The sequence below is a fragment of the Nymphaea colorata genome, chromosome 12 (assembly GCF_008831285.2).
Source record: "Nymphaea colorata isolate Beijing-Zhang1983 chromosome 12, ASM883128v2, whole genome shotgun sequence".
NCBI lineage: Eukaryota > Viridiplantae > Streptophyta > Magnoliopsida > Nymphaeales > Nymphaeaceae > Nymphaea > Nymphaea colorata.
The window spans coordinates 15,749,259-15,765,311 of NC_045149.1; the positions used below are offsets into that span (position 1 = coordinate 15,749,259).

The 16,053-nt window shown below is 39.0% G+C and overlaps 1 protein-coding gene across 1 annotated transcript; it reads right to left on the bottom strand.

Annotated features, from left to right (window-relative positions):
* Positions 1–6,957: 6,957 nt before the first annotated feature.
* On the bottom strand, positions 6,958–8,535 carry LOC116265134 (transcription factor MYB4-like). The gene is made up of 3 exons (XM_031645649.2): positions 8,310–8,535; positions 8,024–8,153; positions 6,958–7,894 (listed from the first exon to the last, which is right to left on the bottom strand). The coding sequence occupies exons 1-3, from the start codon at positions 8,440–8,442 to the stop codon at positions 7,300–7,302; spliced, it is 858 nt and encodes a 285-aa protein (XP_031501509.1). The 5' UTR covers positions 8,443–8,535; the 3' UTR covers positions 6,958–7,299.
* Between the last annotated feature and the right edge of the window lie 7,518 nt (positions 8,536–16,053).

Genomic DNA, 16,053 nt, shown 5'->3' on the forward strand with positions numbered 1-16,053 from the left:
TTCTCTTTACCGCCCCTCCCTTTTTTCCCCTTTTGTAACCTTGTTTGGTTTATTTCTCATAGTTCCAGACGAGAACTTCAAAGATTTCACGTTTTGACAGGGTCTAGTCCTTTTTGGGGCGTTCAACGAGAAAAACTCTAACAAAATATTTCATCAATCTATCAAATGATTAGGGCCGATGATGAATCTGCTAAATGTTTGAATCAAATTAAACACTTTGTTAGTTCAAAGATCAAAGATTTCACGTTTTGACAGGGTCTAGTCCTTTTTGGGGCGTTCAACGAGAAAAACTCTAACAAAATATTTCATCAATCTATCAAAAGATTAGGGTCGATGATGAATCTGCTAAATGTTTGAATCAAATTAAACACTTTGTTAGTGTTCTTGCAGCCAAATGACCCGTTTGGTTTAACAAGAAAAGATTCAGGGAGACTCGTTTTGGCAAATAATGGCATTAAAGTTCAGTACTAGTTTACAAGAGGAAGATGTGGATCTCAAATGAACTAAAAGGCTGAATATGAAGAGTGACGAGAAAACCTTTCCAACTAAACGGCTAGAATACGCCACCAATATCAAAAGATTGACATGGATTTGGGAAAGAAAAAAACTTTAATCTTGTTATCAGGCCAAGTACTCAAGTCTACTAAACGGATAGTAATGTATTTGTATAAATTTTGTTACGTTACATACGCCTCAAGTCTAGACCAACAATAGTCTTTGCCTTTGTGGACAATAGCTTGTCACAACAGGCAGCATGAAGTTAATTCACTTGATGCACGCATGCAGCCAGCAATACGTGGTTCACTTTGAGGAGAAAAGGAAAACAAATTAAACGTTATATGTTCTTATTTTATCATTTTATGTTATTAACGTTGACTTACTTTAGGATTGAATCATTGCAGAATGATAAAATAATTGCATGTAGGCACATAGCTGTTGGAAAAGCTCTTGAGCAATCACGGTACAAAACTTTTTAGGAAAGCACGTGGCTTTGAGGGGCTAATACTTGATTTAATTATTTATAAATTTTATTTGATCAATATTTGGAGCTAAGGTGGACCTTGCTTTCAACACAAGCAAAAGTTACACTACTGAAGCAAAAGTTACACTACTGAAGGGTATTATGATCAAAAGGGATAACAAATCATAACATATGAATAGAAGCTTAAGCACCATCTTCCTCCTTCCATCCATACCTTTATATATATACATGTATGTATTCAATGAATGATGAGTTTGATTATTCAAGCCATCCACCAAAAACACACGGAAGGTGGAGAAAAAGATCCGCACGGTCTTTTGCAGCAGATCGGAAGATCTTCTGTTATCCTTTTCCCTGTTTCCTGTCTCAATCAAAGGGTGTGAGTATGTTGTTGGATTGGCATTGGCCGAGTCACCAAGCAGCAGGCCATGAAGCTCGGTGAGAGACGTCTGCTCCTCATGTATCACATCTTAACCACATGCCAAACTTCTCGTGCACCTCGTGGCCATTTCCCCACCCCAGATCCTGATTTGCTGCTAAATAATTATATCTCAAAAAGAAAGAGCTCACCAGTAAGAGAGTTAGAAAAGGAAGTGGTAATCTATGAGCCATGTGATTCACCGCTTTGGAAGGCCATAAAGTTGGCTTGTGCTTATCTCAATCTATCTATGGTCTATCGACGATGTGCAAAAAATAGTTGGTTATAGCAGCCAGTATCTCAAGCGATCACCTTTTGGGGAGTGGCATCTTTTGATCGTCATCATATGTAATCATCTTCATCATCATCAACTCTTATAATTGAACAAGCACTAAATCTGCAGCCCGCAGCAGCGACTTGTTCTGTCGCTGCAGCAACTTTTTTTTCCTAAAAATGCTATGTAAAGATGTCATTATGTCAACATTGTATAAAATATAGAATAGAGAAAGCATGAGAGAAATTTGCATTTATTCCTTTCACTTTCTTCTTCTTCTTCTTCTTTAATTTCCTCTTTTTATTATTCAAAGTGCGGAGGAAACTTGTTTCTCCACTCGCACGAGTGTCCATCAGTTATGGATTTCAACACGCAAGTGTCCCAATCGACTTAACTTGATGACATTTGCTAGTCGCCCCTGTCATGGTGAGTGGAGCCCAAAGATCCAGGTCGTGCCCACCATGATTGACAGAAGCATGCCCCATGGCCCAGCCTCCCTGTTCATGTCTGAGTCCATGGGTCGTCGAACCTGGCCGCCAGCCCAAAACCTTGAAGCTGGATCATGGAGCAACGATGTGTGTGCGATATATATATATATCTATGGCTTGCGACAGCCGCCTCTGCAGTCCTGTCGCTCGATTGCCTCACCACACCAGCATGTCGACATCCCTTCAATTAATTCATGCTGTTCTTACAGCCAAAGAAACTTAAATTACGATACATGAAAGAAACCAAATGTTGTTACTCCGTGCCTTTCGAAGCCCAAGTTCAATTTCGGGTCTTCTTTTTCTTTCTATTCATCTGCCAAGTTAAAAGGAAATTGACTTCCAACAAAGTGGAAAGCCTCTTTAGTGTCATGATCATTCAACTTTTTCAAGGGAAAGAAACTAAATCAAATTTGCTCTCTCTCTCTCTTTCTCTCTCTCTCTCTCTCTCTCTATATATATATATATATATATATATATATATATAACACGCATCTCCATCGCCTAGCAATTATGAACTGGGATGTGAGATGTGATTATAGTTCCGTTCAGCGACAGGCCTGGGCTGCTGGCTTTTGTCCTTTTTTTCAAGTGACAGCAGATGGTCGAAACGAAGACAGATATGAAAACGTACTACTTGGCTTTCCCAAATTATTTAACAAACTTTCGCGCTTTCCGGTTAGTAATCCTCAACCGATACTTATGTAACGGCCAATCTCTTCCTAACTCACGCGAGTAAAGATTATTTGTTCTATTAGTTTAAAATAAATGAAAGTTGTTTTTAATATAACAATTCAGAGAATATAAAATAAGAAAGTATGTGGTTTTTGTGCTCATCTTATGAAGCAGTACAGTAAAGCGGTACTGTACTCTGGCATTTTTTGGTTGATATCCCGTAAGTTCCTAAATGGGAACCGAAAAGTATCCAGACCAAGTTAAGAAGATAATTAAAAAAATAAGACGGACTCGATCGTAATTAACGAGGAGACATTTTAATAATGTTTTTCATTTAAAAGTTGCCAAAATTATTGACAAAGTGCTGCCACAGTATTTCCATGTACATGGGTACAGAATCTGAGTCCATGATCCATGCACGCAATAATTCTAAGAGCGAATATGAGGAACGAGGTTGCTTAATTCTGAGAGCCCATAATAATGGACAACCGGATTATATTCGAATAGGATGTATCTTTTACTGTATCTATTTTACGAATATTGACATATTCAGATTCAGATTTGTAGAAAAAAGTCATATCATAGTCTGCCTTCCGATTTAACAATGTGAATCTGATTTATACATTCATATCTTAATCCGAATTTGAAGTTTAAACTGAATTTAACCAATTTTCAAAATGTAAAAGCATTAGATATAGCATAATTGTCTAAAGGTATCCAATCAGATATTTATGTATATTCGAATTCAAATTCAAATAAAGTCAGAAGCTATGTCTTAAATCCGAATATGATTCGATTTCTTAATCGAGTCGTAAATTTTTTTCCATGTCCGATATTTTAAAAATAGTTCGGTCGGATATCCGATTGAAATCGGATATATTAACAAATCCTCCCATAGCCACTTGTTTATTTACCTACTGGTGGCATTTAGTTATCCATTCGAACAGAAATTAATTCTCACTGGATCTATGATACGACATTTTAAAACCTGCCTAACTTGGGACTATGTCTTTGCAACATGGACATGATAAACATGAACTTTGTTGAGTCAGCAGTACCACCTAATAAATCCAAAAGCAAAGAATGAAGGACGCAAGTTGAAGAAAAAATAAACCGATCAACAAGACTCACTACCTACTCTGCCACGTCTTCTGCACGATCAAATTAACTATGTTATGGCTCTCCTCGTGTGAATAAAGTGCTTTTTTATTATAGGCTCACCACCAGAAACAATTTTTTGGTTCAGAGATAAAGGTCCTTGGTCTTTCTCGTTTGTTTTTGGAGAGAGGACTTTTTACTTCCATGAATCTGTGCTGTCTAACGTTGTAGTTCTAGACTGTACAAATGTTAAAAATATTGAAATAAATTTCATTCTGTTAAGTACATTCCGGTAGCAGTGTATATTGTTATTCAATAGACTGTAACCGCGCGCGTATAGCATTCTATGGTATATACATGACACCCCTGCATGCATTTCAGCTATATATGATTCATGAAAAACTCATTTGATCTGATTATTGATTTGAAATCCTACAGAAATGGCTAAATATGAATTTTATGTGTTTGTTTGTAAGAGAGAGAGAGAGAGAGAGAGAACCACAGCGTCATACTCTTCCTTAATGTGTGTATTGGAGTACTGATGAGATAGGATGTTACAAGACACCCTGCATCTCAGACACTCAGCCTTGAGATAGAGCTTCTCAGACACCCCTTTCTAGTCTACTCATCATTTAAACATGTCCTTACATTTGATGCTACAATGCTAGGATTAGATTGCATGAGTCGGGTACTCAAGGCAGTAAAAAAAATACAACATTAAGATTATGTTTGATAAAAAGAACTTTAAGCCCTTAAAACACGTTGATGGAACGCATGTTTCAACAGAACACTATGTTCTTTTAAAAGCCATCTTGTTGTCTCATTTTAATAATTGAATGTAAGAATAACATTCATGGACACGCTATGTTCTCTGTAACAAGAACATGACGTTTTCGAATGATGTGTTTCAAAAGCATGTATTTGAAGGAGACAGTGTTCTTCATATAATCAGATCGCATCAGAAGGCCACGTAAAAGCCATATCTCAGCCTCATGTATGCACCTGCACCTATTGGCTGATGGGTGCAATTTCCCGCACCACCCCAAAAAAAAATTTGTATTCATTAAATTTTTACTTATTTTCATATAGGTGCTTCTTAAAGTTTAAATTTAAAATCTTGGTGCCCCTTAACCAGGAATTTTAGCTCGGCTGTCACTGCCGATCCATGTTATGGTATACGTTAGGGTTCTTGAAACTGCTTGGGCTTCACCTTGGCCTAAATTTCTCGAAACGTCTTGAATCATGCTGATGTTATTAGACATTTTACTCAAAATATCAAGCAGAATTATGCCTTGTTGCATAACAATCGAGACTTCATTTCCCCTTAGGTTTTGATAACATAAAACTCAAGGGGTTGTTTGGCAACAAAGACACTCTGATTATCAAGATTTATGGAACATTATAACTTGTTTGGCAACAAAGACACTCTCTGATTATCAAGATTTATGGAACATTATAACTAATGTTTCATGAATCTAGGTGAATCTTTGGGCAGATTCATGAGACATTAGAACTAGTGTTGGATGAATTCTGACACAATATTTGAGCAAATTCATGAGACGCTTACACAGTATCCTTACTGTCGAACAATTCATAAGGGTCCATTTGGTAAACAAAAAAGTATATAATTATCTATTGAATATAGCTCCAAAGACTGGAACAAATTCATGAAACACCTTAAAAGTAGTATTCTATGAATGTACCCTAACTTCTAAAAGTAGGTTCATGAAACGATTACAAGCTGTTCTATTTGACAGGTGGATCTTAAGGGTCAAACAAAGCCACCATAAGTGAAGGGCCAAAAACAGAAGGCCTTAGGGTTGTTCCACATTGATGAAGACGGCACAGGCAGAAGGCTGGGCCACCTCCTCTGTGCGTTTGGAGAGGTGGTAGGCCCAGACATGCTAAACTAAAACAGGTGGCAGATTCTTCCCAATCTTACACAGTATGACTGATTTTTTATGTCAAAGTTCATCCAATAAGGTAACTCCATGAAAAAAAGCCAGTATCGTGCTCAACCAAGCATGTCTAAGTAGGTGCAGACAAATCCAAAAGGGGGCGGTAGCGGCATGCCTGGTTACTGATTAGGGATGCAAACGTTTTGGAGACCAGCATGCACTAATAATTAAATTATTCGTGCGTTTAGTCGGATCTTAGCTGCTGGAGTCGGATTCTGATCACCTGAATTCTTCAAAGCAAACCCGACCGAATGTTGGAGGTAAGGACGGTGATTAAGAGCGACTTTTACCGGATTCCAGACTCGGTTTCAGATACATGGAGCTAATCCAAGTTCGAATATAATTTGGATGAAGTATGTGGCGGTTGAACAAGTTTTGGAATTCAGGATCTTGGTCGCACTTCACGTTTATTGACGAAAGAGACTAGAAGGCGACAAGTTGCAAACTGGCAGAGCATGATGCCAAACACATCATCTTTCTAAAGACTTGAATACACAAGGGTTTTCGACACCAGAAAGCTGAAAATGAAAGCAGTGCCTTGTTATATATATATACATATATATATATATATATATATTCATTTAAACAATTACGACAAACGCCGGAAGGAATACAATATAGGAATATTCATTCGATGCCAAAAAGAACGGGGGGCATATGGAAATAAGTGGAATATCTGACCTCCAAGGCTGACTCGGTGTGGATGGGACAAACCTGATTACGTTCACGATCCAACATCATATCTGTCAATGAGGACCACTAGCACTGAATCCATTTTATATTTGTCTATGTAGGGCCGCTTGATTCATGATTGATTTTGCGCAGGCAACGTGTTTGAGGCATATTCTGTCCATGATCGGTAGATCCACAGTTCATATTGAGAGACTGGTTGTTATTAGGATGAGGCATGTCGGTGAAGGATTTGCAGCATACGCAAGTTGAGTAAGATTCTTATTACTACAAGGAAGACAAAAGTTAAGATGTTGGTAGACCACGCATCGTGTTGTTTGGCAAAGTTTATAGGTTTCGGTTCTTGTGTTTATTGCACAAACGAGGGAGAAAACATAACAAGTGAAAGGGTCGGCGATTTATCAAACACAGATTGTCATATCAGATGGAAAAAGAGTCCATTCTATACACTTTTCCTGCTTACTGATGCCAAAATATTTCCCCCCTCCAAAACTACAAGCATTATTAGCATCTGCGCAACGGTCGAACTTTCTCTACATGGGGCACGGAAATTCGCCTTCTCAAGCGATTTGTCACAGCAGCCCGCTTTGTTCTGAGTGATCGACAACCAACAAAAAATACTTTCAGATTCAGAAAGGAAAAAAAAACTAAAGCCTGTCTTTTCTTTTTAATCTATCCCGGGTTGTCCTCCTAACTCCGCCGGAATCCGGCTAAGGGCATCAAAACTCTGGCGTCTGCCCGGCCAACAACACATTCAACCAGAAATCCATGCCGTCGTCTTGGCACATGGAGAGTGGCAATGGAGAGAGCGGCACATGGAGCGCCTGGTCGACCGTGGTGGCGCCTACCGGAAGCTTGCCGTCGTCGATGACTTTGTCTTCGTTTAGTGCGTCCAACCAAAATTCATCCATATCGGAAAGATTTTCGGGCCAAAACTCGGTTGAATCGATGGAGCCAAAAGAGTCCATGCATTCGTCTTCAGCTCCGGAAGTCGTGATAGCCCTGTTCTCGGAAGTTATGATCGACGACGATTCGGTGCTTGAAAACGAGAAGTTGCTGGAGGATTGTTGTGGGGACACTGGATTTTCGATCCAGCTATCGCATTCGATTTTTGTTGCAACGCTAGGCTCTAGGATTTGGGGAGGCTTTGCTTCTCTTATTAGTTTCACCTTGTCGTCTGCAACTTGAATGGTGCTGCAGGCCTGGTTCGCTGGTCCGGTGCTTTGTTTCAATCTCTTCTTCAGATGGGTATGCCACACATTCTTGATCTCATTGTCTGTTCGTCCAGGCAGCCTCGCCGCGATTGCCGACCACCTAACGAGAAAACGAAAAATCAAGAACCCCATTTAGCACCAGCGAAAACATCATGATTATTCTACTCGACTCTGCTCTGGAATAGGGAAATTCCAAAAAGCAGATTGAAGAAACAGAATCATTTCTCACCTGTTTCCCAACATTTCATGCAATTGGATGATGGTCTCCTCTTCCTCCCTACTGAAATTTCCTCTCTTGATATCCGGTCTCAAATAGTTAGTCCATCTAAGTCTGCAACTTTTGCCACACCTCAAGAGACCTGTATTTTTTTGGGCCAAAATCCAAATAAGTGACGGATTCCCAGCAGGTAAAACCGAAGGCAAGGAAGATGACCAAGAACTTAAATTTTCTTTCTTTCTTGATCAAATCATCAATATTGGAGAGATAGAGAGAAATACCCAGTTGGGGAACTTACCGGCTTGCTTAGGGAGTGCCCTCCAATTTCCGTGACCAAATTTCTGGATGTAAGCCACCAAAATTTGGTCTTCCTCAGGAGTCCACGGTCCTTTCTTGAGTCCCATCTTCTCGCAGCAGGGTGCTCTCACCATGTTTCCGCTGCCAACTTCCTGAACAGCTCCCACCCCACCCCACTGCTTAAAAGGATTGTAACCCCTCTGTGTTGGCACCCGCCTTCCTACGGAAGATCCTAGCATTTATATAGAAGGGGGAAGGGCGCGTCAGCCTCCAAATTTAGAGGGCCGGTCCCTCCTGGAGGCTGGAAGGCCATCTGCACGTGGTAAACAGAAATTTCGTGGAAGGTGGCAACTCGTGCATTATTTTATCCGCTACAAAGCTGAGCCCAGTCGCGGAAGGATGCTTGATTATTATTATTTCTTTGAAAGGAAAAAATGGGAACAGCAAGAAACAGACAGAGGGGGGGGGGGATGGGGGCCCCTTCAAAGATTCGCGGGTGCTTCAAAAGATTAGAGATTGCGTGTGAGACATGACGTTCCTGCCTCTGTTATAGCATATGGTCCGTGTGTTATAGTCAAAGAAATCCAGGAGCTGGAGTCCGGCCGGACGTGGGGAGGGCTAAAAGTTGGAAGGGGACGAAGGGAGCTCGTTCACAGAGTAATTAATCCCCCTTTCTTTTCATATTTTCTTGTTTGATTTGTGGGAAAGGACAAGGGGGGAAGGGTCAAGGAAAGAGGCAGCTCAAGCTTTGAAAAGAAAGCAGAGCCCTATTTCCTTTTGGGATTCCCTTCGGACGATGGGTGCATAAAATTTCAAATCAAATCATTGAGCACCGTGAGAAGCAACCAGTAGGCATTTTGCACGGTCATGGTTTTTTTTTTTCCTTTTGAAAATTAGAAATGGGCAGCCTTGCATGGCCACAAGCAACAAAATCTCAAGATGAAGGGCACAAAATTTGATGTTGCTTCATGTCGAAGAAAAGAAAGAAGTTTTAAACGGCCGATTGGGACGGCCGCCTTTTCTTGGCTCAAGTACTGAAAAAGTTTTAAACGGCAAGCTACGATCTTGCAGAAGAGAGTAAAAAAGCATGGGAATGACCTTGGCTGTTTTCAGCCAATCTTTTCTTCCTCGCTGACTCCAGAATCAGATATCTAAGGAGAAAATAAGATCCAAGGCATCAACCATTACACATTTGGAGTACTGAGTCTGGAGTTCAGAAAAACAACTATTTTCACTACAATTTAGTCAATTCGGTGGCATTCATTGCCTTTGGCATATGAGCCAGATCATTGAAGAATATCATAGCACGTCCGGTCGGAAACCTCTAGTGGATTTGTTGCAGATCTGATGGTAGTTAAGCTTTTTTTTTTTCTATGCATCTTTCGGTGTGACTGAAGAACTAAATGGGGGCATGATAAGTTGCCTACATTGGCCGGATAATACTTTTGTCAAAACCATTCCAGGCAATTAGAGACATTTACCATCTCCAAATATGGAACATGTATAGTCTCCAGTAGCTTGTCAGACCATAACTGTGGCTGTTCCATTGTTCGGTATTGTTGGACACCTTCCGGATCACGTCACACACAATCAAGTTTATTATTTCACCATTAACAACAGTGAAAGAGCGATTCACACCGTCAATCAATCAAGTGGTTTCCTTTCCATTCGATGTTGAGAAAAACCATTTTCTCAATGTATATATTTATATTTATTTTCATTTTATTTTGCCAGCTGATTGAATAAGAATTACAATTAATCAGCTGCCTTTGTAGCTACATGGTTATTTTTTATTTTGTCTCACTAAAAACTATCGTAAAAGATATATGTATATATATATATATATAATACAAAAAAGTGGAGAAAAATGAAATTAGCACTCCATCTCCACTTGCCTTTCATATATATATAAAATACAAAAAAGTGGAGAAAAATGAAATTAGCACTCCATCTCCACTTGCCTTTCATCTTCTGAAAAGGAGAAAAAATTGGTGCCAGACAAGGACAAACGGCAGTTCGAGATAAGGTGCGGCGAACTTTCTAATAAGATGGGCATTTCCATGGCACCCATTAGTTAAATCGACGATGTACAAATCTCAACAGATAAATTTTCCTATACCACTCTCTTATTAATATATTATCAAATTTTCATTTTTCTAGTTTTGGCATGCATTAATACATCAATAGAGCACTGTTGTTGAAATCTAGGTCAAAGTCAAAGTCTATTCATTTTATCCATGATCATCATGGCATTAAAACTGGTATAAGCGGAGAAATAGATCCAGATAACTCTAAAATGCGCGTGATAACTAAATTGAGACGACTGTAACTAGGAAATATAATAAACTACCTACAATTCTTGTCAAGACCGTGTATAGAATTCAAATGTGAATATGCAGAAGCTTGTCAAGACTTGTATGGTCATTCTACGGATTGGATGATCAAGACCCAAGTGTGTCCCATAAGAAAACTCCCACCAAGTCAATATGGTTTACCAAACACCGAAAATACTCGTGGTCAGCGTGATTACCAGCTACTCTTCTTACAGTGCTAAAAATTTGTAAACGCCGAAAGAAAGAAAGAAACAGTCCTACCCATTTTTCATATAGACGTTTTGAACTATGCCCTTGTCCTAATCAAAACTGAGTCCAAAAGCTTGCGTGTGAAGATCTCAGCAAAAGGTTGTTACAATCTAAGACGGAATAATTATATAATAGAATGTGTATGTCGTCTAGACATTTAAAATGGTCATCCAAATAATTAAATCTTGTTTGGTGTAATGCCCACGATTTCTCCCTTTCCTTATTCATTTAAAACTATCAATTACATTATAACAACCCAACCCACTCATAGTCTCGGACCCCTTGTTCGACGGATCCTAACCCGTTTCCTAACAGTTTCAACTCCAACCCCAAAAAAATGCTAGAACCAAGACAATCATTTATGGTAATGACCTCATTTATAAACCCTTGAAGATTCCTCACAATTTTCGATACAAGACTAAACTTCTGAGGTGTTAGAAACAAATCGTGGGTACTACATTTGGTGAGTGAGAACTCATTCCTATTGTCCGGTGCGATGTCCCTTCATTCTCCTTGCCTTTGAGGTCTTGAGCTGAGCTTTGGTTCAACTTAGATGGAACCGACACTTTTTCTTCCTTTTTTTTTTTTCTTTAGTTCTTATATTTATGAGTACTCCCATTTCGTCGGCAATAGTATTTGAAGGAGTAAAAATGCAACATTCATGAAATTTAAATGAAAAATCTCGATTTTGTCTGTTAAAGTTTGGCTATCTTTTTCCATTCGACCCCACAGATGAGAATAGAGAAGGTCTACCGTGATCTGCGCCTAATAAGGGAAGGGCACCATGTGGAACATTTTTGGCATTTAAAAAAAAAGGGACATTTCTATCATATGAAAGGAGAAGTGTTTTTTTTTTTTTTGGTTTGCGTTAAAGTCGTGCAAGATATGAGTCTCAGTTGTCACACACTGAAGCCATTTCATGGTGTACGAGTCCTAACCTGTTAATTTAATTAGGGTGACCACTTATTCAACGGCAAAATTAAGTTTGCAAAACCCAGTTCTAGGCCGCTATCCAAAGTCCAAACACCCCTTTAGATTTAGAATTAAATGTAAAGGGAATTGGTCTTCCAATTTTTGGACAAGAAAGAAAATCGCATCAAACGTGTCGGAATAATAATTCGGCGAACATGTGATCAATAATATTTGGGAGCGAGAATCGCAACAACTGTGCCGTGTGGCCACGGCTGGCTACAATGTCGGTACGAGGCAAACACGACCTCTGAACTCTGCCTTCCAGCAAGAGAAACTTTTATAATTGGAACAGCGTGAACCTTGTGGTATTATTAGACAAAGCGTGCCACGTTTTAGCGCTTGATAATTTCTTGTATATTTTTTATAGGAGGCACCACTCCCTTTCTTTCTCTTTTAGAAATAATGGAGCTCCCTTGGATCTTATCCGTTTATACTCCCTTCCTGCTCTGCTCATCCCCACTTCGTCTTTGCGGTACAAGTCATGGTGCGATGAATCGGCAAATAGTGCCCCCTAACAATGATTGATAATATTTGTGCGTTGGCGGCTGTTTGGTTCCGTATTAGCTCCTCCAAGAAATTTATCTTCATAGGTATCGAAATTGAAGCATCTTATTTTTTATCTTCATAGGCTCACACGCTGAACCTCCATAGCGTAACCATTCTTCTTCTTCATCTTCTGTCAACTCTTTCAGTTTCATGAGCATTTCAGAAGATGGAATTGCTGCAATTAATGATCTCCAGAACGTAATACGAAGGCTTGGGCAATATTCCTTCCAGTTAGTCAACGAAATTACTGAGTGTTTGTGGGCATGAACCAAACAAAAACTTTGGCGTTGGAAGACCAGATCTCTTTTGTCAATTCATCGATAACAAGGCTTTGATTTGCTTCCCCAAGACAGAGATAACAAGGCATGAACCAGACAAAAACACCTTAGAAAATTATCCCCATGGCCATGGATAAAAAATGCAGAGCCGTTGTCCTCCCTTTCACTTCTTGTTTCAGTTGCAAGCAGAAATTGAAGAAGCGCAGCAGGCACCGGCCGTCCCCACTGAAGCTTAATGTGGGCAACGTAGCCTTTCGTTCACAGAGACCCATAAGTCTCCTGATATGTCTGCAAAAAACAATTTTGAAAATGCACCATGACGTCATCGTCCATATAATCATTAATTAAATGACGTAATGATCATCACAATTTGGTGAAAGTTCTATTTGTTAAACACCAACTTCTGACAAATCGTCATTAGGTACTTCAAAACAATATGACCAAAGCATGCATTTTGAAAATTCACACTAGAAAAAAAAAATGTGAATATATATAACACGTTCTTTTGTAACTAGTGGTGTGGAAATATGAAGTGCGCAGCATTTGATGACAAGGCAGTCAAACAATGTGTGCTCATTCTAGCCGTGCGGACGGACCACCACCACCACCATTTAAGAGCCCTGCAAATAATTTAAAAAGTCTAAGCATGCAGAAAGTATAATCCATGTTTCTATTAATGTACATGGTTCTTAAATTAATAATATGCAGTTCAATTGAACAGAAGATGTGAAAATACATTAAATATAGACGCTTGTTTGAAAATATAAATCGAAAGGATAACTACAGGATCCTACAAAAAGTTTACTCATCCAAAACCATAAAATGGAAGCACGAATTCTACTGGTTAAAGTTTGAAAATCATTCGAACGGAAGTGTTCTCTGTGGTGTGTGATCATTTGTTCAAGCATTCAGACAATGAGTATTGCCTTTACATTTTCATGTCTCCTTCAAAGTTGGAGATGGTAAATACTTCCATCCCAAAAGAAAGAAAAGCTAGTGCTGATCAGGGTTTCCCAGCTTTGGAAAGTCCCGACCAGCAAGTAAACCAGACCAGCAAACCGCTGCGTTAAGGTCACCAAATTGTGACAAGGAGAGCCATTGCTGAACAAATGGCTAAAAGAACGTATAAATGGATTTATCATCGTCGTTGTTCTGGGAATCGGCCTTTCAAGCTCTGATATATCCGATAAAAGACTAATGGGTTATATCAACCGCGATGACAACTGGGCATCAACAAGTTAATCAAATATAGACATTCAATGACGTCGCCGGAGAATCAGAGTGGCGGACGGCGATCACATGTGGCTGTCAGCTTCTCGCCGTTGATTGATGAGCAGATGCCGATGCCGATCCCTGGTGGAGGTGGGGGTCTTAGACGTGACCATCCTTAATTCTCAAATTTTGATTCAGGTTCTTACAGTTTTCGAGAAAAATGCAGCTTCATTTTAAGCTAATCTTTTTTTTTTTTAAGTTATAGATTAAAAGGCAGGGTAACCTGCTCCGCTCAGGAAAATGTAGGTGGTCCTCCCGAAATTTCTTTCGTTTTCTTACAAAGCGTTTGATTAATACATGAAATGTATGCTTTCCGAAAAAAGAGAGGTAACGTTTTGTGTTTGTCCACACTTGAGTTCCAGTCAAGTGCGGTAGTCAAGTCACGGCAGCTGCTGGAGAACCACGGTCAAAGTTGGCAAACATGTGATTTGGATTCGGATCGGCTGAAAACTATGTTATGGGATCAGAAAGTTGAACCAACGACTCGATTGGGTTATATATCATAAATTTTTGCAGTACATTTTGTATTAATTGACGGTCTCTGCTTGCTTGACTCTAGCCAACTTGGACGACTCGGATGGATACGTTTGGCAATTATCAGAGACATCATTTAATGCCAAGTCGTAGCCCACCGCCCTCAAATCCACAGTTTGAAACCAAATCGTAATAAATGCCATAAACTGGCTGTCATAAGATGGTTGAGATTATTATTGTGATAGTTATTATCACAATAAACAGATATTTCACAATCTGTTTGTGACGTTAATAGTTATTATCACAATAAAAAAAAAAAAAAAAGTTGTTCTTTGGTGAAAAAGTGAGCCTTCGTTAACCCATCCTTAATTTTGGGATATGTTGTCTGTGAAATTAACAATAAAATGTCATCTTCAAGCCCGAAATACAGAATTATTCAACAAAAGGTCCTGTTTCTTAGTTCGTATAATATGAGACGAGAAAACACTTCATTTCTAAAATTTGATGCGTAGGTACATGAAGCGACATGTTTTCCTATATAATATATATATAGTTGTAGGAACATGCATGCCAACTTGATTGTTGGATGTATCCTTAAGTAAATACTATTTATCATTAGTTTAATGTAGAGAAAGTGACGACAGTTGTCGTATTGTCATGTTTTTATCGGAACACAAGATTTGTATTCTCGGATATATACTAAACTACTATATCACATATATGACAAGTCTCTTTATCCACGTTTTTCTTGAATGTATTAAATGTTACATTTTCGTTATTTTAAATGAGAAGAGAAACTAAAAAAGTTTGCCAGATCATGAGTTTGGCCATCTCCACAATGTAATGAACGATCAACGCAGATGTTCCGGACGGAGAGTATGGGGGAAATGAAGAAGAGCAAAAAGACGATGTATGCCATTTCATATATGTGAGCGAATGGAAGATAACTTCAAAAACTACTCTCCGAGCGGCCGTTTGAAGAAATCGGAAGAGTCAATTACATGAACATCATGAGTGCTTGTTGAATTGACCATGAATCCCAAGTTGGCGTTGGTGGAAATGAATGGTGAGATATATAAAAAGGCAACTTCTTGTTGATCCCTAAGATCTCGATTCGTTGGTCTAAATGAAAAAGGCATAGTAAACGTAAAGCATATGATAATCGAGATCGGTATAGTATAATATAACGAGGGAAAAGTTTCAAACAACAAAAGCCGCTTTGTTGTGATCGGACACGCCATCGAGGAACCAAGTCAAAAGTGCTTGTACGTTCTTCTTTTCTCACCAAGTAAAGTAGAAAAAGGAGAAAAACTAATATGACGTTTAAGTAATATATATATATATATATGTATATCAAATTCACAACTGCGACTCAACTTTAAAAAGTTTACTAATACACATTCAACATTTCAGAGAAATTCTCAATGAGCCCTACCGATTGGCAACATTAATTTGTAACATAAAATAACAAAAAACAAATGAACCCAAGAGAGAGTGAGTGTATCATAACACAGAGGCGCAAAACCTTCTCCCCTGTATGTAATTCTTCATTTGCATCCATAGGCAATAATCTGTGTTTGTTGTGAAAGGTGGTACGCGTGAAGAGTGTTCAGTTTGAAAT

Excerpts from the sequence above, each read along its gene's own strand:
- LOC116265134 (XM_031645649.2), bottom strand. The coding sequence starts at position 8,442 with ATGGTGAGAGCACCCTGCTGCGAGAAGATGGGACTCAAGAAAGGACCG. Across the intron at positions 8,154-8,309 it reads GGCACTCCCTAAGCAAGCCG|GTCTCTTGAGGTGTGGCAAA; the intron begins GTAAGTTCCCCA and ends AAAAAAATACAG. Across the intron at positions 7,895-8,023 it reads CATGAAATGTTGGGAAACAG|GTGGTCGGCAATCGCGGCGA; the intron begins GTGAGAAATGAT and ends TTTTCTCGTTAG.